The 24,675-nt window shown below is 38.4% G+C and overlaps 1 protein-coding gene across 1 annotated transcript in view; it reads right to left on the reverse strand.

Annotated features, from left to right (window-relative positions):
- iqgap1 (IQ motif containing GTPase activating protein 1) overlaps positions 1 to 21,830 on the reverse strand; it is a 46,956-nt gene extending 25,126 nt beyond the window's left edge. Inside the window, exons 1-2 of the mRNA XM_084403939.1 lie at positions 21,597 to 21,830; positions 18,362 to 18,464 (exon numbers count right to left, since the gene is read on the reverse strand). Of these exons, the coding sequence (XP_084260065.1) occupies positions 18,362 to 18,464; positions 21,597 to 21,642 (149 nt within the window). The 5' untranslated portion in view covers positions 21,643 to 21,830. The remainder of the gene's footprint in view (positions 1 to 18,361; positions 18,465 to 21,596) is intronic.
- Positions 21,831 to 24,675: the final 2,845 nt, after the last annotated feature.

Genomic DNA, 24,675 nt, shown 5'->3' on the forward strand with positions numbered 1-24,675 from the left:
TTACGAACAGAGGCGGAGTTTACCTGAGTCTGGAGACGACAGCTAAATCAGCTAACATCAGCATTAAAGACTTTTAAAACCATTTTAGCTCAAAACTCACTTTCAGACAGCAGCGAGTGTTTGAAATAACTTCTGTTTGTGATCCGATGTGGATTCTGATCACTGTATAAGGCAGAAATATTTACATGCGATGCAAAAGAATATAGGCGCTAACCATTACCATAGTAAACATGGTAAATACGGCCGCTTGAAGAAATCAAGACAAATCATATAGCAGCTAGGCTACCACAATCGTGTATTTATTTTATTTCTCAGTGTGTCTCATCATCTCTTTATACCGGACTGTCTGATATCCATATTTAGCTCTGCATTAAAATAAAGCAACTCCGGTTTTTCGGGACCTTCCTCTGTTTCTCTGACTAAAAATATAACTGTGGGACTGTCACTGCGAGAGTGCTAAAGCTCATCAGGTCGTATTTTTGGTGGAAAATTTGTAGAAATGATCATTCTTTATAAATGTAATGTAAACACTGTCCTCTGACAACAAAAAAAAAAACAGAAACAGATGCGACTGAATAAGTACATGTGTCATCTTACTTTTGAGAAATAACAGTAAATACCACTTTATTTCTGTGTGACTACTGTACAATTTTGACATAAATTCATTATTAGCCCAGCATGGCCCATTGAAAGCCCTGGCTCGCACTGGCCCGACAGTGGAAAGGCGGCTACTTAGGGGCTTGCCAATGTCAAAATAATTGAGATGGCCAATCAAATCAAAGCTGATTTGATTTGGAATATATATTTACTTTTATAGTATGTCAAAAGCTGCCAGGCAAACCAAGAAATTGGTCAAATTGGCCAATGGCGATTCTATTGCCACATTTATTTCGGTGTGATCTATTCCATGAAAGTGAAAACGGGTATCATTATTGCACTGCATGAACTGCAGCAACAGAAAGGCTCTCTAACTAATCTGTGAACGTCCACACAGGACACACATTCATAGCAGCAGCACAACAACCCTCCTTTCATTCCCTCTCTCATCTGAAAAACTGCAATGGTTCTTCATGAGGGAGACACACACACAGACACAGACACACACAGGAGACACACTAAAGTCGATGCTTTTAATGGGGCCAGAGAATAAAACCACAAAAAAAAAAAAAAAAAAAAGAATTCTATCATTAACAGAAATGAAACTATTCGTGAGTTGTACCATACAATATGGAGACATTTCTAATTTAATCCAATAAAAACTGAGACTGTAGCTGAGAAAGTGTAACAGTATCTACAACATCAGACTTCCTTTCAGTGACACAGGAAGACAAAAGCTGCACACAGTTCACAGGTCATTCCAATAGGAAGAGAAGAGATGAGAGTGAGCTCCCAAGGAAGACACACAGAGGCTTCCCCCTCCGGTTATGTAACTCCAAGAAAAATATTCAAGGGGTCATACCGTGAGAACATTGAATCAACTTGTCCTCATATTTTCCTTGATCTTTTGAAATTAAAGTTTCAACTATGGATAGATCAGGGGTGTCTAGTCCCCCGACAGTTCAGCTCCCAATTAAACCCAACTGAACCAGTTAATAGAGGTCTTACAAGGCATACTAGAATCTTCCAGGCAGGCATGTTGAGGCTAGTTGGAGCAAACTCTGCAGGACAGTGGCCCTCCAGGACCCTGGACTAGATGATGAATATTAGTGATATTACTGTGATGATTTTCCTGACTATATATGATTAGGGAATATTGTGATGTTAAAAGTTAATTCATAAAGAGAGTAAGCCAAATTCTCTTCCCTTTTTCCATCTCACGACTAGCTGATATGCATCTGCTTCAAACGCTCTCGTATATGTAAATATGATTTTAAAATGTTCCTTTTGTGTTCACTTAGTAAACAGCAGTAAGTGGTCACTATGTCTAAATTATAATTTTTTTAACTCTTGATTTTGCAGTAAACAACTTGTACTTTGTAACATTAACTGTTCTATATTTTTCACTAAGGGGGAATATCACCTTTTTACATTTTTCAAGAGCAAATGCAAAAATATCTCTACATATCCATTATCATCAAAATTTGGAAAAATATTGAGATATGAATTTTTACCTATATTTCCCAGCACTAAGAACGGAAAAACATCCTCTCCAGTCCAAAAAGAACATATTTAGATCTATGAAGTCAGAAATCCCTCCACATTTCCATGACAACGACATTGATTATTAATTTCTGTATTAAAATCTGTACCTGAAAACTACTGTTAGACCTACCTGAAAAACATGAAAAGCACTGTTTATTTTATTTGTATCTTTGCTCTATTGTATTTATTTGTGCCATTTCTTGTAGTTTGATTATTTGTTCTTATTTTCTTTAAAAAAAATTGACAGTAGTCCTTTTTTCCCTGAACCTAACACTGAACCGTACGAAACTGTGACCCTAAAACCATGATACAAACCAAACCATGAGAAATTTGAACCATTACACCCCTACTTTGCAAAGAGACCGTTATTAAACTGAATATTGGATAAGACAATACATCTGTAACCCATCAGTAAGCATTGTTCCACATGTCATATGAGAAGAGGGCATTACATAGGAGTCTTAAAGGCACATCCTCAAAAAAAAAAAAAAAAAAAAAAGTTACATCCAAGAGAGAGGAATGGTCAGAAACAGTAAAGTAACTGTTTTAGAAAAAACTAAAATCACAGGATAAACATATTAATAACTGTGAATTATCAGTAAATGTGTTATCAGTAAACATCATTTTGAATGTGACTCAACGATTCTTAATGCATTAACTGCACTTTTTTTTACCCCTTTGGTTCTTGAGCCGCTTCACAGCTGCAGACCACAAACAGTCACTTCCTCACACATAAAAAAAACTTCAAAGGCAAAGTCCTAGACAGTTACTCCACCAATAGAAACAGCACTGAACAAGGGGGAGGAGCCGTTAGAGGGAGTCCTTAACGCCACTGCTCCAGCATTTGAGTTCACAGGCAGTTACAATTCTGCTCATAAGTTTCCCCTGCAAAATCTGAATGATGTAATATACATAAAATAAATAATAAATTATTTTACATAGAATACTTTTCTCAGTTATAAAGAAACGTACAGAAATTATCCTTTAAAGCAGGGGTGTCCAAACTCAGTCCTGGAAGGCCACTGCCCTGCAGAGTTTAGCTCTAGCCTGCCTCAACACCTACCTGGAAGTTTCTAGAATGCCTAGTAAGACCTTGATTATCTGGTTCAGGTGTGTTTAATTTGGGTTGGAGCTGAACTCTGCAGGACAGTGGCCCTCCCGGAGCAGGATTGGACATCCCTGCTTTAAAGGGTTAGAAGTTCCTTTATTGGTATATTGAAGGCATATTCAACCAAAATGAAAATTCTCTCATCATTTACTCATTCCAAACCCATAAGACTTTTGTTCATCTTTGAAACAAATGAAGAGATTTTCTTTTGATTCCTGAAAGGTTTTTGTCCCCTCCATTGAAAGTCCAGCTAACCAAAACTTAATTTCAAAAAGGTTACAAAGGGTTATAAACTTTTAAGGGTTAGAAGCTTTTATTCACATGTAAACACATGCATGCATACAGACAGCACATTACATATTGTACAGTAAAAACAGAAGCTTGTGCGTGTAATGCGCTAGAATAAACCTCATTGGTTCTGAGTGTGATGCACAAAAAAAAACAATGAGTATACATGAGTGCCATACTTGTATGTATGCGTGTCAATCATTGTTTAAATTGAATCTGTTCATTATATAAAGTGATAATGATAATGACGTCTTTATCGCTTTTTGGGATCTTTAAGTTTTGTTTGACATTCAATGAAGGGCTATATTTCTCCCACTTAGTTACCTGTCAGTTCTCGATACTATCCTATCGAAATAAAGGCAAAACCAGCGGAAATAAAATCAACTTGTGTTGTGTTTAGAAGATTAACCAAAGTCTTATGGATCTGGAACGACAGATTATGTCAGTAAATTATGACAATTAGATTTTTTGTCAGGCGTTTCCTCTTTGAGCAAATGTAGGCTTACTTGGACTTTGATTGCAATTACATGTCTTCTAAAATGTCATGTAAACACTTTAGTTAATCTGAAAACATACCAGTATTATTTTGACTAAGACTAGACCAAGAAAATGTGACTAGCTCAACTTTGTTCAGAATGTTCACACACATTAGACAACAATTGGCCTTAGCATTGTTTGCTTGTTCCAAAATACCACAAACTGTGACCACAACATATTTTTCTCACTATAAACAGTGTGTGCCATGAAACAACCAGCTGTACACCTATGTCTGGACCAGTTCAGATGGGCAGAGAACAGGCAAATCAGTGGTGGAGCTTATCTGACCATATTGAAATATCTGACTAATATCTGAGAAAGGCATAGACACACCTTCAACCCAGCAGCATTCATTGTGACAGCAAAAACTAAAAGAACTACATTTCGTCTCATATAAGCATTAAAAATGCAACAAAAAAGATTGGATTATGGCAGAAAGATAATGACAGGAAAAGCCCTGGCACGAGAAGGAGAGCATTTCACAGCGTGCAGTAGCCAAATACTCCATTACATGCTCAGCTGCAGAGGAGGAATTCAGTGCAGGACGACCTCCATGATCAGGTGCCACAGACACGCAAAAGCTGCGTCTCATTTCGAAAGCTGCGACCTCGCATTTGTCAGCCGCATAGATCATAAAGGTTGTCTTATTTCAGAACAGTAACCATTATAAAATTGACTTATTCCTAGTGAAGCATAAATTGTTGTAACTTCTTAATGACTTTGGAATGTAGGGGTCAGTTTACTGAAATGAATCAGCCTCAAAAGCAGCCGACAAATGCGACCTAAGGAGGATGCAGCCTACGAAATCAGACACAGCAACAGACTGAGCTGAATCACCTCTCTACAGGAAGCCGCTGTCTGAAACTCACTCACCCTGAAACACCCCTATGAACTGCTTCTTGTTTGCCAAATCTTCAACTCAGGGTTCCTACTTCGTAAACATTTTCCATTTAAAAATTCCAGACTTTTCCAGACTCAAAACTGAAAATTCCAGACCTCCTTCCAAACGATTTTTTCAGACCATATTTAACGCAAATGGTTCGCACAGCATTATTTTCGGCAAATAGTAGCCTACAGTAATCTGTAAATATTTGTGTTTTCTCTATTTTTCATTGTTTTCTCAAAATTATAACACGCACTTGCATAATGAGAAGAAACCCCCCCCCCAAAAAAAACTTTATAACCTGCATATATTCACCTCTGACACATGATTTTGATGTTGCATGATCACCAAACAGCATTTACATTATCAAAACCACAAAGTACAGTGAATTAGATGATTGTTTGCTCCTTTATCTGTTGCTGGTTTGAGTGGCACACACACATTCGTTTAATGAAGTTCAAAAGAGACTCGCTTATAGTAAAGAATTCATTCAGTCAGTCGTGTTCGACAATCACGAAACTTTTACCATGAAAACGCTCTACTTATAGGGCTGGGAACTGACAAATTTTACGATTCAATTAAATTACGATTTCGTTTAAATTCCATTCGATATTGATTAATTGCGATTTATGTCTGGGAAAAATGTCTCAACTAATTCTGTAAACTAATACAGGGAGCCCCAGTTGGTACATTACTATAATATTACAGGTTGTTGTGGTTTTCCAAAGTCACTAGCAACTCAGCAAAATAACTCAATTTAATACTGAGAGACGGCTTTATGTGCGCACAGTCGCACACTTTTGTGTGAGCACAAAATCTGCAGGAATAAATAAAACTATGCACAATACGCACAATCCCCCGCCGTAATTCAAGCCCTGAAACAGCAACAATATTCATCCATAGAAAAAGAAACGAATGAGTGAGGGGAGGCGGGTTTGTGTGTGACTCGCTGTCGGAGAGATGAGAGAGCGAGAAAGCGCAACTGGTTTTGTGTATCTATTCTGCAGAAAATGAGTATTGATAGCATTTCAGATATTTCAGTATCAGTATCAAAAAAACTATATTTTTGACAACACTTCCTTGGCACTTAGTCAGATAGCTTTAAAAGACTACAACGGAAAATGTATATATATAAAATGTTTTTTTTTTTATTCAACCCGTCAAAGTGGCTAGTAGGACTGCGTAACACGCCACTGCTGAAATCCAGCCGCATTTGGAGTGTTAATGTCAAGCCTGATTATAACTTTTTAATGGCATAATAATGTTTCTGCTTCATTTTTTGAAATATAAGCATTTAAATAGTGGCTGTCATCATAAAATGTATTTATTTAAACATACATTAAATATTGAAGAACATGTTAAGTAAAAATACAATGATTATGCAATACAGCGCATATATTTAGCAAAATGCTCCTCTCTAGAGTTCTCTAGAGTTTCTAGATGTCTAGCAAGTTTATGGTCATTGAATGGCCTTGAGGTTAATGTAACATTACATGACATATTTACAACCTTCCAGGAGATCTACCTACCTGAAGAGTTCAGATCCAACCCTGATCCAACACACCTAATTATCTAGCGCCCCTGAAGATCTTAATTAGCTGCTTCAGTTGTGTTTGATCAGGGTTGGAGCTGAACGTTGCAGGAAGGTAATGTTAAGCCCGGGACACATATAAATATAAATATATATATAAAAAAAAAAAAAAACATTTAAAAAAAAATGTTTGTCTTCATATCAAAGTTTGTAGTGGTGTGATTCACCTCATAGCTGAATGGCTTGGTTCACGACTTATAACTTTAACCAAGACTCTTTTTTTTTTTTAAATCCCTATGGGAGAAATGAATGGAAAAAATACTTCTGGAACCAAAGCAGCTGAAAAGGGGGGCGAGCACTGTTGCACTCCATTGCATACATCTGGGAACCGATACACTGGTACCAAGAGGTATTTGGATCAAATATCTACAAATAAATACAACACATTTTCCAAAAAAAAAAAAAAAAAAAAACACAGAGTTAAGCACAATACACCACTGTGAAAAAAAAACTCAATGTACTCATGCTGTCTGACACACACCCAAGTGCATGTACAGAAAGTCTCTCTCAAACCCGATTCTGAATTTAGTTCTCTTTCAAGGCTTTTTGCACTTGAATGGTCAAATGCAGGCAAACTTATGTCAATAGTATTCAAGTAATCAGAATTTATTTCATTTGTGTCTTTCTTAGTATTATTGTATTTGTCCTGTTGTTTGTAATTTGCATCGTTGAACTTAGGGCCCTTTCACACCTACCTTGTTTGGTCCGGATTTTCTGACTTTTCAGTTTGATCCGAATCAAAATTACAGGTGTGAAACCTCCACCGGACCACGGTCCTGACCAAACAGACGAAATTTGGTCAGACGAAAGGAGGTAGTCTCGGTCCGGATCAAACTGGACAAAGGTTTGGTTCGTTTCTAGTGTGAAACAATTTTCTGTATGGTTCGGACTTTCAGACCATTTACAGGAAGTTCCGGTGGTTCTCGCAGGATTGCTTGCAGTCTTTCTCCTCCTTTCCTGCCGGCGACGATAAAATGTTTGCACAATGAGGACGTTCACTTGACTAATTTGAACTAGCCTCAAATATAGTTGGTGCTGCAGGTAGTAATGCCGTAATAATAACAGTATAGTGGCAACGATGGCATGAACTTTGGTTCGGACCTTGGTGCGGACTTTCAGGTGTGAAATCTCCCTAAGTTTAATAATAAGTTGAAACAAAATAACAAAAATGTGAAATAAACAAGAAATTACTCATATGACATTCAATTTGTCATAAATCACCCACCCTTAACCTCCTCAGTCCCCGTGTCCACATACGTGGACACCACATTTTTGGCTGTGTGCAGCTTAATACTTAATTCTGTGTAACTGGAACTGGTTTTTCACAAACATGGACACTTATACTGCCATCTGGTGGTGTCAGGAGAAAAAAAAATGTAACATAAATAATTTCAAGATGGCGGAGAACAGAGGCGAAATGTCACGCAGCCACATCAGACCAAAACGCCCACAAGGTAAAAAATTTAATAACATTTCATCGTTGATTCTTGTTAAGTTATGCATAATAGTGTTGTATGATTAAAATGGCATGCACATTTGACAAACTTTTGTAACAGGAAAGATTTACTAGGCTGCTAAACTTGATGTCCACATATGTGGACATTGGGACTTAACTTCGATGAAACTGTATAAGAATTTTAGCAAAAAAAAAGACAATTTGTAGTTGCACAACTTGCGAGCTTCGTGGCGCGCGTGCACACACACACACACACACACACACACACACACACACACACACTCTCTCTCTCTTGATCACTCGCGATCGCACACACAGACACTCTCTCTTGCCCATTCACGATCGCGTGCGCGAACATACCGGAACATACACACACTCTCTTGATCACTCGCGATCGCACACACAAACACTCTCTCTTGCCCATTCACGATCGCGTGCGCGCGCACACACACACACACACACACACTCTCTTGATCACTCGCGATCGCACACACAGACACTCTCTCTTGCCCATTCACGGTCGCGTGCGCGCGCACACACACACACACACACACTCTCTTGATCACTCGCGATCGCACACACAGACACTCTCTCTTGCCCATTCACGATCGCGTGCGCGCACACACACACACACACACACACACACACACACACACACATTCTTGCTCACTGCGATCGAGCGTGCACACACACACAAATAAAAATAACATTCCTAGTTTGGAGAAGTTGAAGTTTTGGAGTGTTACAAAAAAGAAAGCAAATTTTCTATTTATTTTTTTGGATATGTTTTTTATTTGGATATAAATTTTGTTTTTCCATATCAATGTTCAGAAGTGGTGATCAGTTGACAGCTCCGCCCCTCTCTTCACCGAGTGTCCAAGATATACAGCCAGAGGCCAGATGAAACGTCCACAAAGTCACAAAGTCGATCATCGACCTCCGGCCTAGGGTGTCCTGGTGCCACGTGCACTGATGGACACCCTTATGCTTGAACATGGTGTTCCTTATGGACAAACTGTGACTAGCCCGCTCGGGTTCAGATCAGGGGGGCCATTCCTCCCAATCACGCCCCTCCAGGTGTCACTGTCGCTGCCCACGTGGGCGTTGAAGTCCCCAAGTAGAACGATGGAGTCCCCAGTCAGAGCGCTATCCAGCACCCCTCCAGGGTCCAGGGATCAGGTCGTCGAAGCCCCCGCCTTCGACTGCCGCCCGATCCTCTAAGCACCGGCCCCTTACAGTCCCACCTACGGGTGGTGAGCCCACGGGAGGGCAGCCCCACGTCGCTTCTTCGGGCTGAGCCCGGCCGGACACCATGGGGGAGGCCTGGCCACCAGGCGCTCTCATACGAGCCCCACCCCGGGCCTGGCTCCAGGGTGGGGCCCCGGATAAATTTTCCAACTCACCTGGGCTGAGCTGTGGGTCATGACCGAAAAGACAAGATCCCGGATACAAGTGGCCAAAATGAGCTTTCTCTGCAGGGTGGCTGGGCGATCCCATAGAGATAGGGTGAGAAGCTCGGTCACTCCGGAGGAGCTCAGAGTAGAGCCGCTGCTCCTCCACATCGAGAGGGGCCAGCTGAGGTGGCTCGGGCATCTGTTCCGGATGCCTCCTGGACGCCTTCCTGGGGAGGTGTTCCGGGCACGTCCCACCGGGAGGAGACCCCGGGGAAGACCTAGGACACGCTGGAGAGACTATGTCTCCCGGCTGGCCTGGGAACGCCTCGGTGTCCCCCTGGAAGAGCCGGACGAAGTGTCTAGAGAGAGGGAAGTCTGGGCATCTCTGCTTAGACTGCTGCCCCCGCGACCTGGCCCCAGATAAGCGGAAGATGTATGTATGTATGTTCAGAAGTTATACAAGAGTAACAACGAAAAATGTTCAGGCACAGGCTGTAAATAAAAGAGATTTGCACTTTGTTACACAATGGTGTATTGATTTTTTTCTGTGAATTCAGACCCAGTGTCCACATATGTGGACATCATTTTTTTCAAAAAGTGCTTCATGTTCAAAGATAAATTCTGGTTATTATATATATTGGTCCCCTCCTAACCCCAAAAAGCTAGAAGAAATCTAAAATGCACGCCAAACCAAAGCTCGGGTCTGAGGAGGTTAAACATGATTCACTTAATCTTGATGACCAGAAAGTGTTTTGACATTTGTCTTCATTTTGAACATTATTTGTAAAATCCAATCGAACTTTGGTTTGTTAAATATTTTGCTTGAAAAGTGATTGTACTATATTTCCATAAATATCAATTCAAGTATCACTTATTTTAGTTATCTAATGCAATGACATTTAATGCGCAAGTGTCCTCATATCCCACTTTTAGGGCCACTATAAGCATTTGGAGTAGAGGAAATGGACCTTGCAGCCAACATCTCCAATTTCCCAAACATTGCAAACAAGCTTAGGCATCAAAATGGGTCTGTGGTTTTAAAACGAACGGTCTCCCCTTCCTCACTTTAGTGTGTGACAATGGACTTAGTGTGTGCTTCTTTCATTGGTATCACAGCTGTGACCCAGGGGTCAAGAGACCCTGTACAGTATTTTTGTTTCAAGAGAAAAAGTCATTCACGGAGGACAAATAATCTCACCCCCACATATTCTCACAGAAAATGTTGGAACTCTTAGAAGTCTAAAACCAAACATGTATCAAATAAATAAACTAAAATAACTTGTCAGGTCAAACAGTCATCATAAAAACACGGACTAAGGCTCATTTCTTGAAGCCAGAGCCAAGTGGACGCTGCCATTTTCCTGGGAAGAGCACCTGTGAAAGGCTTGAGGGAAAAAAAGCAGTGGGTAATGAAGGGTGGAGCAGACAAACACAGGGGTGTGGGCTTTTTCCTGTCCAAACAAGGGAGAGGCTGTCTAATGTGTGAGTGAATGAGAGCCGTACTAAAGCAAATCACATAATGAACAGTGACCTCATGCTTCTGTATAATTATAATTCTATAACGTAGCAGAAGTTAGAGAGTGAAGTGTCATTGCTTCCCCCTCCCTGACACCAAAAACATTCATTTTCTCACCACCATTGCCTGGTGATTTACAGGTAATTACCAGCAGCTAAAACACCAAAGCTTGACCCTACATATCTACAGAAAAGCAGAAATGCACTGAGAATCATTTTGGATCAGGACTCCTGAATTAAAACTAAATCGTACCTAAAGATTCCCACCCCTACTGCAAATAAAAAAAATTCTAGATCTAGTCTAAAGTATTTTCCGAGGCAAATTAACTGCCTGCCACAGATGCTGTCCATAGAGTTCAACGTCACAATGAAATGAAAGTAGCAACAAATACGTACACCCTGAGTGGGGTTTCAGCTAACTGAATGATTGAGCATAAAGAGAAGTCTGTCATTTTCACTGGATCTAGTTATATGTTGATTTACAATATGAGGTCAAAAAAATAAAACGTATACATGAATTGATGAAAAGTTCACTATAAGATCTAGATGCAAGTTACATTGTGTTTAAATATTTTTTAAAAGATGTAAACAATGGGCAGCGTATTGCACAGGTCCCCACATCCTCTGTATTACAGCTCTATTCCCTAAAGACAGCCAAGGTTTCTCTACCTCACTCTGAGAGCATATTTAAAACTGCCTGTAGCTCAACAGGAAATTGCATGAAAGTGTTTTTTTGTAATAAGAGGAACAGGTCACTGTTTTTATAAGTGAATTTAATAAAAATTTGGACAGACAAGCAAACTATCATTAAACCTGACCTTTCTCAGTCTGCTTTTATTTTACCATTTGTGGAAAACAAATTGTGGAAAATAGCTATTTTCCAACCTATTCAGTTCTCAGTATTTTGTGGTGATAGTTTAAGCACAGAGAGCAGCCTAAATGCCATTCACACTGGCAGTGATCTGCAGCAAAAGTGAATTCTGAAATCCCTTCTTTTCAAGGAAAGCAACAGCACCTGTGGCGTGATGTGGGCATGTCCAGCAACGTGACGGAGTTGACAAAAGTTTAACTTTAGAGATTCACAATATTATTGAAATGTCATCGGAATCGGCCAATAAAGGCTTAAAATGTAACGTATTGGTCTGATATGAAAAGATTATATGAATATGCCTTGCCGATAAGACAACTTGTTGATTATGTCTGCATAACTCACATGTGTGCAAGGAGTGCTAGTGATAAGATCAGCTGTGGTGTCATTCTTGAAGTGAACATATATGATGATTAGATTCACTCTTTCGGATTGCAACCTTGAACTTGAGCATGCGAGTGCAGAATGATGTGACTGGTTTGAATAGAGTACTGCAGGGATAATATCAAAACCCGGAAGACCATGGCCCAGTCCCAAATAGCACCCTAAACACTCACGGTCTTCCTACAAGTCTATACTTTCGCGATGTAACGCTGCTTTGACTGCTGGGAAGAAGCCTTCAGTGAGGGCTCTGCAAAAGTGCGCATCGAGGGTGCATATCGGAAACCTAAAATGACAAATGGTACACCCTACACACTCCTGGACATCACAATCATGCGTAAATGGCGGCCATTTTAAGCCCACAAGACCGTAAGTTCATATGAAGTGTGCTATTTGGGACAGGGCCTAATTCGCCATTGGTTCTCATAAGATTTTTCCATGAGATTTTAATGGGTCTTTCAATTCATGAGTGAAATAAGGTCTATGGTAATCATGTCTTGGCGATACTTCAATGTTTTGCTCTACAATGTAAACCGCACACACTCACATCCCAAACGTTCTTATCTAGTTACTTATTAGAAACATACTTTTTTTTTAAATAAACAGAACAGCTACAAAATTCACGTTTTTTGGTTGTGTGTAACATTGTAGAGCAAAATGTTCAAGTATCGTCAAGTTATTTTTACCACAGACCTTATTTTACTGTAAATTGAAAAACCATATTATAAAAACCCATAGGGCAATCTTGAGGGAACCAGTGGTGTATTAGTCTTCCGGGATTTTATGTCATCCCTGCACAACTCTATAATGACGTATTTTTGTAGGCAAACCTGGAAGTTAGTATCACCCTGGTTCCCCCTACAAAATCCCAATAGGATATTTCCAGTGGCTTTTTGGATTATTCACCATCACTAAGCATCCAACAACTCTTTCAGTCTTTGTTTAAAAACATTTTCTCAGAACGTTTGAGTTATAATAGTTTGCAAGAACCGATTACAAACACAACAAGGCTATGAAAGTGCACTATTGAGTAGATGAGTTTACCTGTTCGGTTGATGACATTTAATGTCCTATAGTCCCATTTAGTCACTTGCTAGCAATTGCCTTTTACAAGACAAGTAGTCTAAAGGCTTAAAAAAATAAATAATAATAATAATAATAATAATAAATAAATAAATAAATCACAAGAGGGTATTATTGATTGATTATTGAAAATATCTTGGTCTTGTTCACCACAGACCTTATTTCAAGCATTTAACCAAAAACCGATAAAAAAAATAAAAAACACAATAGAGTAGGTATAGGAACTCAGTTTTGGAAATAGCCACTACGGCGGTCCCCCGATAACTAAATTGTCCCCTAGAGCCATTGTCTTGGTTGCATTGACACCGCCATTAAGAACTCTGAAGTGATGTAAGCTGGCCGACAGCAATGTCATTTAATCGTGGTATTCAACAACATCCACAACTGGAGAATGGAGGACGCCAGACGCCGTGATCGGAGTGGTGTTGTGTGTCGTGGGTTTCGTGATAAGCAAAAAGGAAGGCTAAGAGATTAAACCTTCCACGACAACTTGCAGTGCTAAATATCATCAAGGCTGAGAAAAGAACACAAGAACACAATGGCATGTGATCAGCCAATCAACATACACTTCCATCAATAGTAGTTCCTATTGTGCTGGGTCAAGACTCTACTCTTAAGAGCTTATTTAGTCCACCCAAAAGGCATTACTACAACTAAAATCGTTCCCAGTTCCTGTGGTGCAAACACGGCAAAAAGTGTACTACTGCCAAAAGTTATAGGAACAATGAAAACGTTCCTCCAAAGCCCCTACTTTAGGACGACGGAACTGGAAGTGCTAAAATGCTAACTCGTTTCCGGGTTTTGGCCTACAAAAATACATCATCCCTGCACCACTCTATACCAGTCAACAGTCACTAGCGTGTGCAACAGCCCCCTCCAGGTCCTAGTGCCCGCCAAGTAAGAATTTTATTTATTAAGGGCGCCGTAGAAAAGTCTAATAAAAAGAAAAGTAAAAAACAAATAACATAAGTTACTTCTTTTTCTGAATAAAGCAGGAATTGATATCATTAAGAGTGTACTCACACTAGGCGATCTGAACTGTGCCAGAGTATGTTTGACCCCCAAATTCTGGTTTGTTTGACTAGTGTGATCGCGCTGTACCGTGCCCGGGCGGTTTTCTGAACCGTCCCTGGCCGGCTTGGAAGAAGTGGACAATCGCGACAGGGCACGGTACAAGGCAACCGTGCCTAGTGTGTGTGAGTACACCCGAAAATCACGTGTCTAATTTAATAGTAAGAAAGTATACCCTAAATGATGAATAAAAATGACTACATGACACAATTAAATATTTTTTTTATATACTATACAGTTGAGTTTATTAATGTGTAATATTTCACACTTCTCTTCTTTTTTTTTTCAAATGGATGATGAAAATAGCTTGAGTCCTTGGAGCTCTAAAGAATTTATCTGAAGCTAAAGGCGACAGCCTGAACTGACCTGGCACTGAACTGATTTAAGCATGCAAGATGCTTTAATAGCCATAAAAGAGAACTAAGTATTTTTCAAGGAAAAAAAGGAAAGCATGTAACAAACTACTTTTTACTGACGTGATACTAGAATAACATGTATACTACTATGCAACATAACAGAGGAATCCGGCATAGGCCATACCTTCACAAAGTTATGAGAGGGGCGGGTGTAGTTTAGAAAGGACCAGTTTTGAAGGGCTGAACCAAATATTCACACATCCCAGTGTGAATGCCAGTAATAGCAGCGGTGAACCATACAACTATGTTGAGAGATACAAACCACAGGTTACATTCTCTCAATCCTCGCTCACACTTCTCTTTCCCTGCATCCTCAGGATCAATCTCTTCTCAACATTTACAGTACAAAAACCTACAATTAACAGCAGGCAAAATGGGAGGTTTGTATAACACTCCAAAAAAGACGGCAAGCTGCCAGTAGACCTCATCATTACACAGCTGTTTTCCCAAGATGCTTTGCGCTTCAGTTGAGTAATGTTGTAAGGTCAATGACGAATAAGAGTGTCAATTCTTAAAAATGTACTCCTCCATATTGTTGTGAAAAACATTTCAAGGAAATTTTACTTAAAAAACAAAAGCGGAAAAAAAGCATCTGAACTGCTAGGTAATCAAAAATGGCTGACTCCCCCCACAAGGTAATGCATGCAACTCTACATGCAAAACTGTGACCTTGTGCCCTGACCTTCATGCATCATCTTCACCTTGCTGACACCAATTTTTACAGCAGGTCTCCTTCTGTTGAGCTCATACTGTTTAAATTTCCAGAAGACATCATTCACTCTTGAAGAATCCTTTAATGCTGAAATGGTTCTTTGTGTAACAGTTTAGGGCTCTTTATACCCGCACTTAAAAAAAAAAGTGAGCAATAATACTATGGAAGTCAGTATCAACTGTCTGGTTACCACCTACATTCTTCAAAATATCTTCTTTTGTGTTCAACAGAGCAAAGAAACTCATACAGGTTCTTTATAAAATCATTAGGGATCTATAGCACTTTCAAAGCATGGTTCTTAATGGAAACTTTTAAAAACGGTTCTATTTAACACCAAAAAGGGTTATGCTATTGTTCCAAAGAACCTATTCTAGAACCATTTAGAACCAAATGAGTGCTCAAGAGTGCAAAATAAGAAATGGCACAGTGGTTCCTAGATAGTCACAGATGGAAATAAGAATGGATAAAGTAAGTGCAGAATTTGCATTACATAGCTCAGAGACAAACGCAATTCACTTGAGCAAACCATCATACAGAGCAGGCTTTCATGCTTTAAAGTAAACTGTGGTATGGAAATAAACCAAAGATAAAAGCTCATTTGGAAATATCAGCACAGCGGTATTCTAACAACTAACACAAATTCACAAGCTTTTGCTTTCAGACACCTGCATATAAACCTGCAAAATTCCCATCATACCGCAGATCGCCGTACGTCACACTCGCTGCAAACTCCAAGAATTCCAGAGATCAAGCCCGAGGGCAAATACTGTCAGCTCAACAAGGTCTGAGAAAGAAACTTTCTCTCGTCCTCCAGGCAAAAGCCTGATGGATGACGTCAAGAATAGCAACAATTTGGAGTTTTAGTTGATTTATTAAAGTGCAGGCGCACTGTAAATTTCGGATATGCCACAGCAGGCCAAATGAGGACACCTGAAGAGGGTATAAACAGCAGAATGACTTTGACTCTTTTGACCTTATCTGCCCACTTATACAGTGGAGTTTCTTTCTCTCCCACTATGTCACGCACTCATTCCCTCAAACACGCAGACACCGGAACCAGTCTCTATGACAACCTCATGTTGCCACAGTTACAAAGTGAGATACTGAAATCAACAGGGACTGACTCACTTCCTCTTGCACCACTAATGTGTCTTTGTGTATGTAATGAATGCACTGACAGGCCTTAATCTCCAAAAGATCCCAAAAATATAGATACAGCTGATTAGAGACTTAAATAAACTTCTACTTTGGCATGTAACTCATCACACACCTTTTGTGGTACCTCGAAATGTGTGGTTTGATGGAGCTGAGCCATTTCTTATCCAAGCCACCTAACTGGACCTAGAAATGATCTAGAATGCTTAACCACACAGCAACATGCTTAAAATCACTTACAACACATTAGCAACCGCACAGACACACCCTGAGGCAAGCACTACTCAAATTTACCTATAAAAATGTACAAATCTGCCCAACCATTCAAAAGGTTAATGTCAGTAAGAAGTTGGGGGTTTTTTAATTAAGAAATTAAAGGGGTGATGAACTGAGAAATCAAATTTTCCTTGAGCTTTTGACATAAGAGGTCATCATACAATAAGAATATCCTGCAAGTTTCAGGACTGAAAACTTCCTTGTTAGTCCAATAAAAGCTTTTATTGACACCAGGCACAGCGAACGACAGGCTTTTCAAAAACCAGGGTATAAAACCCCGCCTCCGCAGAAGATCAACGCCTACTTCAACACTGCCTGTTTAGCCCCGCCCACCGATTCGCACATTACATGAACCTCATTATAATATGCAAAACTGTTATCTAATCATAGCAGTGGGCGTTTACTTCCAAGTCTTCAATGCGGTACGCCCATAAAAAACGAGCGTTTCAGGAGCTAGGCTTAAAACCAGGGTAGAAAATAACCTTTCATTTGATTAATGTAAAAACCAAGGGAACGTCATAAGTTGACCTCAGACAAAATGTAAAAAGCAAGTTCATGACCCCTTTAACTTTTCTTCATCAAGGACGCATTAAGTTGATCAAAATTGGCAGTAAAGACATTCATAATATTACAAAAGATTTCCAATTCAAATAAATGCTGCCCTTTTGAATTTTCTATTCATCAAAAAATCCAGAAAAAAAAAAAAAAAGTATCATGGTTTACAAATAAATATAAACAGCAGCACAACTGCTGTTTATATCGATTCAACATTGATAATAATAGGAAATGTTTCTTGAGCTGCAAATCAGCATATTAGAATGATTTATGAAGGGTCATGTGACACTGAAGACTGGAGTAATGATGCTAAAAATCCAACCCCAAACTTTTCAACAGTAGTATTACGCATTCAGATCTCACTTTCCACACACTACTTGAAAACCTGTTTTAATTTACAGGACAATTCACCCAAACATTTCAATTCTGTCCTTATTTTCTCACCCTTATGTAATTGCAAACCTGTTTGACCTTCCATTTGCACTACACAAAAGAAGATGCTTTAAGAATGTTTACAACTTATTTTGTACATAAAATGAAAATCTTTAGGGTTCAATGAAGTTTTGGGCCTTCATGGCTTTCACTGTGTGGACAAAAACAGCTGAAATACTCAAAAAAAAAAAGTTCAATTGTTCCACAGAAAAAAGAAAGTCTTACAGGTTTGGAATGAATGACTTGGGGGTGAGAAAACAACGGTTTTCAATGGGGTGACTTATCTATTCATGGAGAGTCTGAGTTATTTAGAAATTCACTGTAGTCAGATCTTGCTGAGACATGCAGATAGAAACCCAAAATCATGTGACAAGTATTCATCCCAGAGACATTAAATAACCACCAACTGAAAGCTAAGCTGCTATTTTAACCGTAACTGTTAACCGTCATGAAGTAGCACAACTGCCGAGGGGCTGAAATGGAGATTTGAACTCTTACCGTTTAGCCTCCTCCAAGTGGCACAGGTATTCATAGGCCATGTTCTGCTGACGCCGCTCATCCATCTCCTCAGCAGTGAGCCGCTCCACGCCATCCAGGACAGCTAAAATGACGGGGGAAACACACGAGACATGAGAATGAAACACACTTACTGTGCACTGTTCAAAAGTTTGAGGTCAGGAAGATTTTTATTTCTTTTGAAAGAAGAAATGTTTAATGAGCAGCAAATCAGCATATTAGAATGATTTCTGAAGGATCATGTGACACTGAAGACTGGAGTAATGATGCTGAAAAATTCACATTTTAAAATATATTAAAATAACAGCCTTTGTTCAAAAAGAGAACAGTACTAGATATATTTCTCACATACTGTACATAATCACTTAAATACAGTCACCTTCAAACGGTTAGAATTAAATGTAATTAAACTGCTCCATTCAAACCAAACCGTTTCAGCAGTTTAGCAAACTTTGTAATATATATAACATGTCTTATGAGCCTGACCTCTGTGATTATTCCACATACTGAAATCATTTAATGGGGTTTAATGTCATGTGCAAAAATAAGATAAATCAAATTATTAATGGCCAGTCTTCAGACAGAAGAAATAAGGAGGAAACTTTGGAAATAAACAGTCGTCTGTAAAAGACCTTAGTCAAGACAGACACCATACTGAATTGTATGCGAATGAAAATGACACTGTAAGGGACAGACTTACAGTCTATCATGTAATTTTCAAAACACACAACTTTCAAAACAATTTCATGGAGTTTTTGTCGACTGAAAGTGTTTCTTTAGAAAGATGAACCACAACAGTACAATCTATTGAACACACTGTACTTCTATCCCTATTTTTTTTATTCCTGCCAAAATTTAAATATGGCCTGAGATTTGAAAAGCTTCTAATTTCGGTCTCTAGAGTCGTACAGGAACATTCAAAATGCTCTGAACTGTTATGAGCCACTTTGGACCCATATTTGATGCATTAGATGCATTTGTAAGTCAAACCTCTGTTGGAAAATAAACATTAAGGGAATAAATCAGGCTGCAAGGCTCTAACTCTGAAAACAGCTTTCATCTGAGGGGATTCACATCCCTAGCAGTCAGAGCGAGTAGATCCTAAATTGTGAATTTTAATAAACTTTAAATTTTAAAAGAGAGTGAGTGAACCATAACAGTATTCCAGTCTTAGATTTTGAATTATTAAACCTGAAACCAATCCTTTACTCTGCAACAAACTGCAAAGAAACCCAATTCAAAATGATGTTTGCATGTTCAGACGTGACCAGATATATGACGAGGGTAATCTTAAGGTACTATGTCACTCATTACATTCTTCAGTGACTGTTTCAGGCACTGCTCTAGAAGGTTTTCCAAAAACAAGACTATTAATGGCATTTTTCCATTGCATACAGATAAAAAAAAAGTCTAGAAGATAATAAAATTACATGATTCAACCACCAAATAATTGTTGTTCAGAGCTAAATAGACTCAAGCCTCCTTTGAACTGTTATATTACCCTACCTTTAAGTAAGTAATAACTAGCTTGCAACAAGAAACCATGTAAAATCTGGCATTTCATTTGCGTGAACCAATCTGATTCTTCTGAACGAATCATTCTCATTAATTTCCATGCACTGAAGTCTCTCCCTTTTTAAGCGCCTTTAATGACTAATATTACAAACCCATAGCATTCGAGAACAGGCTGTGAAGGAGGGAGCATATTTATAGCTGAAACAAACTACTTGCCGAATAGGAGTCTTACTTTGGGTGAGTCAGTGTGTTCAGACTGAATTAAAGTGTGAAACTCAGTTTGTGGAAAAGCAGAATGAACTCAGACATATACATTAACAAAAAATATTCTTTGTTCAGTTTATCATGCAAGTCAATCCTTCACAGAAAGAAAAGAAGCAAATGTGGCTGAATAATTCTGAATGTTATAAAGTTACTGATGACCAATGACCATGCAGACGTAAAGTCACCAAGTACATCACTTATAGGCCAGGTTTCACAGACAGGGCTTAGACTAAACTAGGATTAGGCCTGAATTCAATTAGGGTATTTAAGTAGCTTTTGAAGACGTGCCCTAGAAAGAAAGAAAAACATTACTTTCTTAAAAAAAAAAAAAAAAAATGTCAATGAAAATTGCTTTCAGTTAAAACAGCTCAAACATGCATTTTAGTCTGAGACTATAAGCCGTGTCTGTGAAACCGGGGGTTAAACTCCCATTTACTTTATTTACTAGGTCTGAGTTTAATTTTTATACTTTGATTAAAATCGTGCAGTTTATTTAAACCCTTGTTTTCAGTGTTTTTTTTACGAATCGATGAGTGAATGATTCGATGACTCGCTCATAACACACAAAAAGACTCGTCTCCACCCACCGCCATAAAGCCCCACTGAACGAATCAGTGAGAGCATCTAAATGAATCATTTTATTTGATTCAAAAGATTCAGGTGAGGTGATTCACACCACTAAAGCGAAATACTGTATATTTCAAGATTAGAAAAGTGAGTGGTTTCGCAGAGCTGTCAGCTAGTGAAACTGATCATTGAAACTGTATTAGAACCAGAAACAGTTAACCGCCTTTACTGCAGCAAAGTAACTCCATAATTAGTCTGTTTGGTTTGACCGGGGTGGAAATAAATAGCAGCGCGCGATACAAAGACGCGTTTTTCACTGGTAGTGACGTCCGACCTTCTTTGGTGCGTTTATGTTTAGGTTGATTGGTTTTCTGAATAATAAAGACAACACTCATTAATGAGTGAAAACTTCGTTTTGGGATAGATCAAAACCACTGACTACTTAATAAAACTGCTTTTTTCAAACGGTCTTGTCTATATCAAAGAGAGTATGTACGCCGTGCGCAGATATTTCATGTTCAATTTATATTTCTTGATTAGTACTGCGGTTCTCTCAGCATGGAGAACTGAATGTCGATGATTTGTGTAAAATTACATTAAAAACAACATGTTTGGTTGCTCAAAAACGCTGTCCATGTGATCCCGCTCGGTTCGCCCCAGCACATACAGTATTATAATGCGGAAGTTAACCATGCCGATGCAAACTTGAGCATTAAAAACACGAGCAACGGTATTGAAAGCATCAAAAGCAATTAAACGGCACTTTCTTTGAATTAAAGCATTTGTATAAAATGAAAATGAAAAGTTTTCTTGTAACACACTGAGCAACATGTTTCAGAACGCCAAAAGAAAACGTATTAATATTACTTACACCCATATCTCGGTCGGACACCGTCTGTCTCTTCAGAAGTTGACATGTTTTCTCAAAAAGTTAGTCCTTTTTCCTTCTGAGTTCTCAACGCAGATCTGTGTCCTTTAGGATTTATATTTAGACCTTGAGAAGGCACCTCTGGCCCCCTTCTTACTTCGCTGCACAGTTTCAGTTACTTTTTTTTCTTCTTGAAAACCCACTGATGTCATGGGCGTGTTCCTTCCTAAATCCTGAAGTATGCGTTTCAGGAAACACCCATTTCAAGAAAATCACTTCAAAACTTTTAACCGTGACTGCAGCGCCCTCTACAGCCCATATTGGTCATCGTATGTGGCAGACGATGACCAGTATGGCCTGTAGATGGCGCTGCAGTGATTCTCCAGCAGGGGGCCTACGCAAACTTCCAACACATTTCTTGAAACCATCACTGACTCACTTTCTGAAAACCTTAAACACAAAACCAAATTTTTTAAACCACATTGAGAGAACCTCTGACTCTTCTTGTAAAATCAAACATTGCCTCAAAATCATTTTACCTGTGCTCAAAATAAAACAATGCTTTTAGATCACACACACACACAGCGAGTCAATATTATGAACACTACAGATAAATCGTTAGACATTACATCAATAATGGAGAACACAGAATCCAAAGCATTCAGTTACACAAAAAAGTATAGTAACAAGGTAAATACATTTTGCAATTACGTAAAAAAGTATAGTAATGACAACTTGTAGTGAATTGTTTACTGTATGCACTGCAAGTATAGTATTGTACTAAATATATTGTTTAGTATTGAATGTCTATATATTCAGCACTTGTATACTGTGAAAATACAGTGACCCAACTACAATAGCCAAAAAGCTTACAGTAAACAACTCTAAATGAAAAGCATGTTAAAGTACACTCAGAAGAGTTGTGCAACCGCAGAATCAAGGTCAGTGAGAGAGATTGATTCTGCTTCAGCATCATGTCTTCATATTGGGTCCACATTGTCCACATCACAGACAAAGCCAGATCCAGCCTTGATAACATTCTCCACACCTTGCTCTTTCTCGTCCTCCTCCTCCTCCTCTTCTACGGAGCCCCTAAAGGTGGTGGAAATATTTTTAGGTTGAGAGACTTTTTTTTTTCTTTTTTTTTTTCTTTTGCGTTCCCTCGCAAAGATATTTGCGTTCCCACGCAAAACCTGTTTTGAGCTCGGACAGACACTTCCTGTTTAATGTCCCGCTGGCAGTGTTTCAGAGCTCTGTACGTTAATGGAGCGTTTCATAGTGTTTGAACTTGGACTCAATTTAACTAAAATCCCAAATATCATATTTTTGTAATAGGCCTAGCCGTTGGATAAATACATTCTGGAATACATTCATATAAGAGCTATAGGCGACTTGTCCTGTGTGGCCACAAAAAGTTTTGGCAATTCACCCACACTTAAAATGTATGTAATTTCACTGGATAAATTATCCGGTATCTGCAAACAAATGATGCTAGAGCTTTTTCAGAACTAATTTCTCTGAGCCATTCTTGCAATTACTTTTAACCAACTGTGAATATGTAAAGTCAAGATCAAACAGATGTGCTACAGTGTTTGCATTTGTAGGCTCTATAGCATACATCACAAAAATGAAACATGTCTTTATGCTTCTTTCTAAAAAGAAGTATAATTAACAGTTAAATGTTTGGTTATATATATATATATATATAAGATGAGTATTTTTGTATTTTCAAAATACATAAAATACTTTTTGCCAGTCAACCTCTTATCAAGGTACTGATTTTGTGCATCAACTAGTTCAGACATTCACTAGCTCAACATTGGATCAGCAATTTTATTATTTTTTTATTTATTTTTTATAAGGTGATAATGTCATGATCAATTCTACTTGTTGATTAAAGTTAAAATAGTGCATTATTCACTTCAGCATTACTGCATGTTAGGGCTTGGTGATATGACACTATATATCATAGCGATGATATAAAGTTTGAATTGATGGAACTTTTACATAGATGGGCCTATTTGTGGGGTAGGCAAATTTATCCGTGCAGCTTTTAGTGGGCAGGAATTATTGGAACGTTGGAGTGGAAAAAGAAGCACTGATGAATGATACACCGCATACATTTTAGATACACTTTCTAATTTTAATAAACTTATAGAAACAAATAAACTTTACATAAAATAAACATTAAATTACTTTAAAAGCATTGGACTACCTGCAAAAAAGAAAAAAAAAAGAGTTTGAAATTCAGTTTATGCTGTGGAATCAAAACTGATATTGAGAATTGTGAAACCATGATATTGTTACTGTGAAGTAAATTGAGATTTTGGTCATATCGCCCATCCATATTCTTTGCTAGATAGCAGAAAAGGTTCCCACAGTTTTACATACAGTATGCATTTTTTTAATAGTGTTCACCACAAGTAATAGACTACATTCTAACCAGAAATAAGTAGCCTATATAAATGGCTGCTATTTTGCATAAGTTTATTTGTAATTGCCAGAAAGAAAGAAAGAAAGAAAGAAAGAAAGAAAGAAAGAAAGAAAGAAAGAAAGAAAGAAAGAAAGAAAGAAAGAAAGAAAGAAAGAAAGAAAGAAAGAGATGAGGTTAGGAATGAAAAGTCAGTAGGCCTATGTAGTTTCTTCATTCACTGTGACCACCTGCACTGGATGGCCAATTTCACATGTATTTTGTGTATTTTCAAAATTCTAAATACTGTATTTGTATTTAAATACAAAAAAAATGTATACAAATAAAAAAAAAATCACACAGTATTTTGTATTTGTATTTAAATAAATAAAAATTCACACAGTATTTTGTATTTGTATTTTAAATACATTTCCATGTATTTATGCCCATCTCTGCACATTTATCAATGGCATCACTAGACATTAATGTTTGTGATAATCTGCTGCTCTCAGCCTGTATGAGCCCTTATGACATCATAGACGGCATAGAATGTTGAGGACAATATAAAAGCGCGAAACTCCCTAATCACTTTGTAGCGAGTAAGGAGTACAGATATCAACAGTGTTTTTGCGGTGTGTTTGCAGTTGTTGATAGCGGTTAATCGTGTTGATT

Source organism: Rutilus rutilus (genome assembly GCF_951802725.1).
Source record: "Rutilus rutilus genome assembly, chromosome: 3".
In the NCBI taxonomy this organism is placed as follows: Eukaryota; Metazoa; Chordata; class Actinopteri; order Cypriniformes; family Leuciscidae; genus Rutilus; species Rutilus rutilus.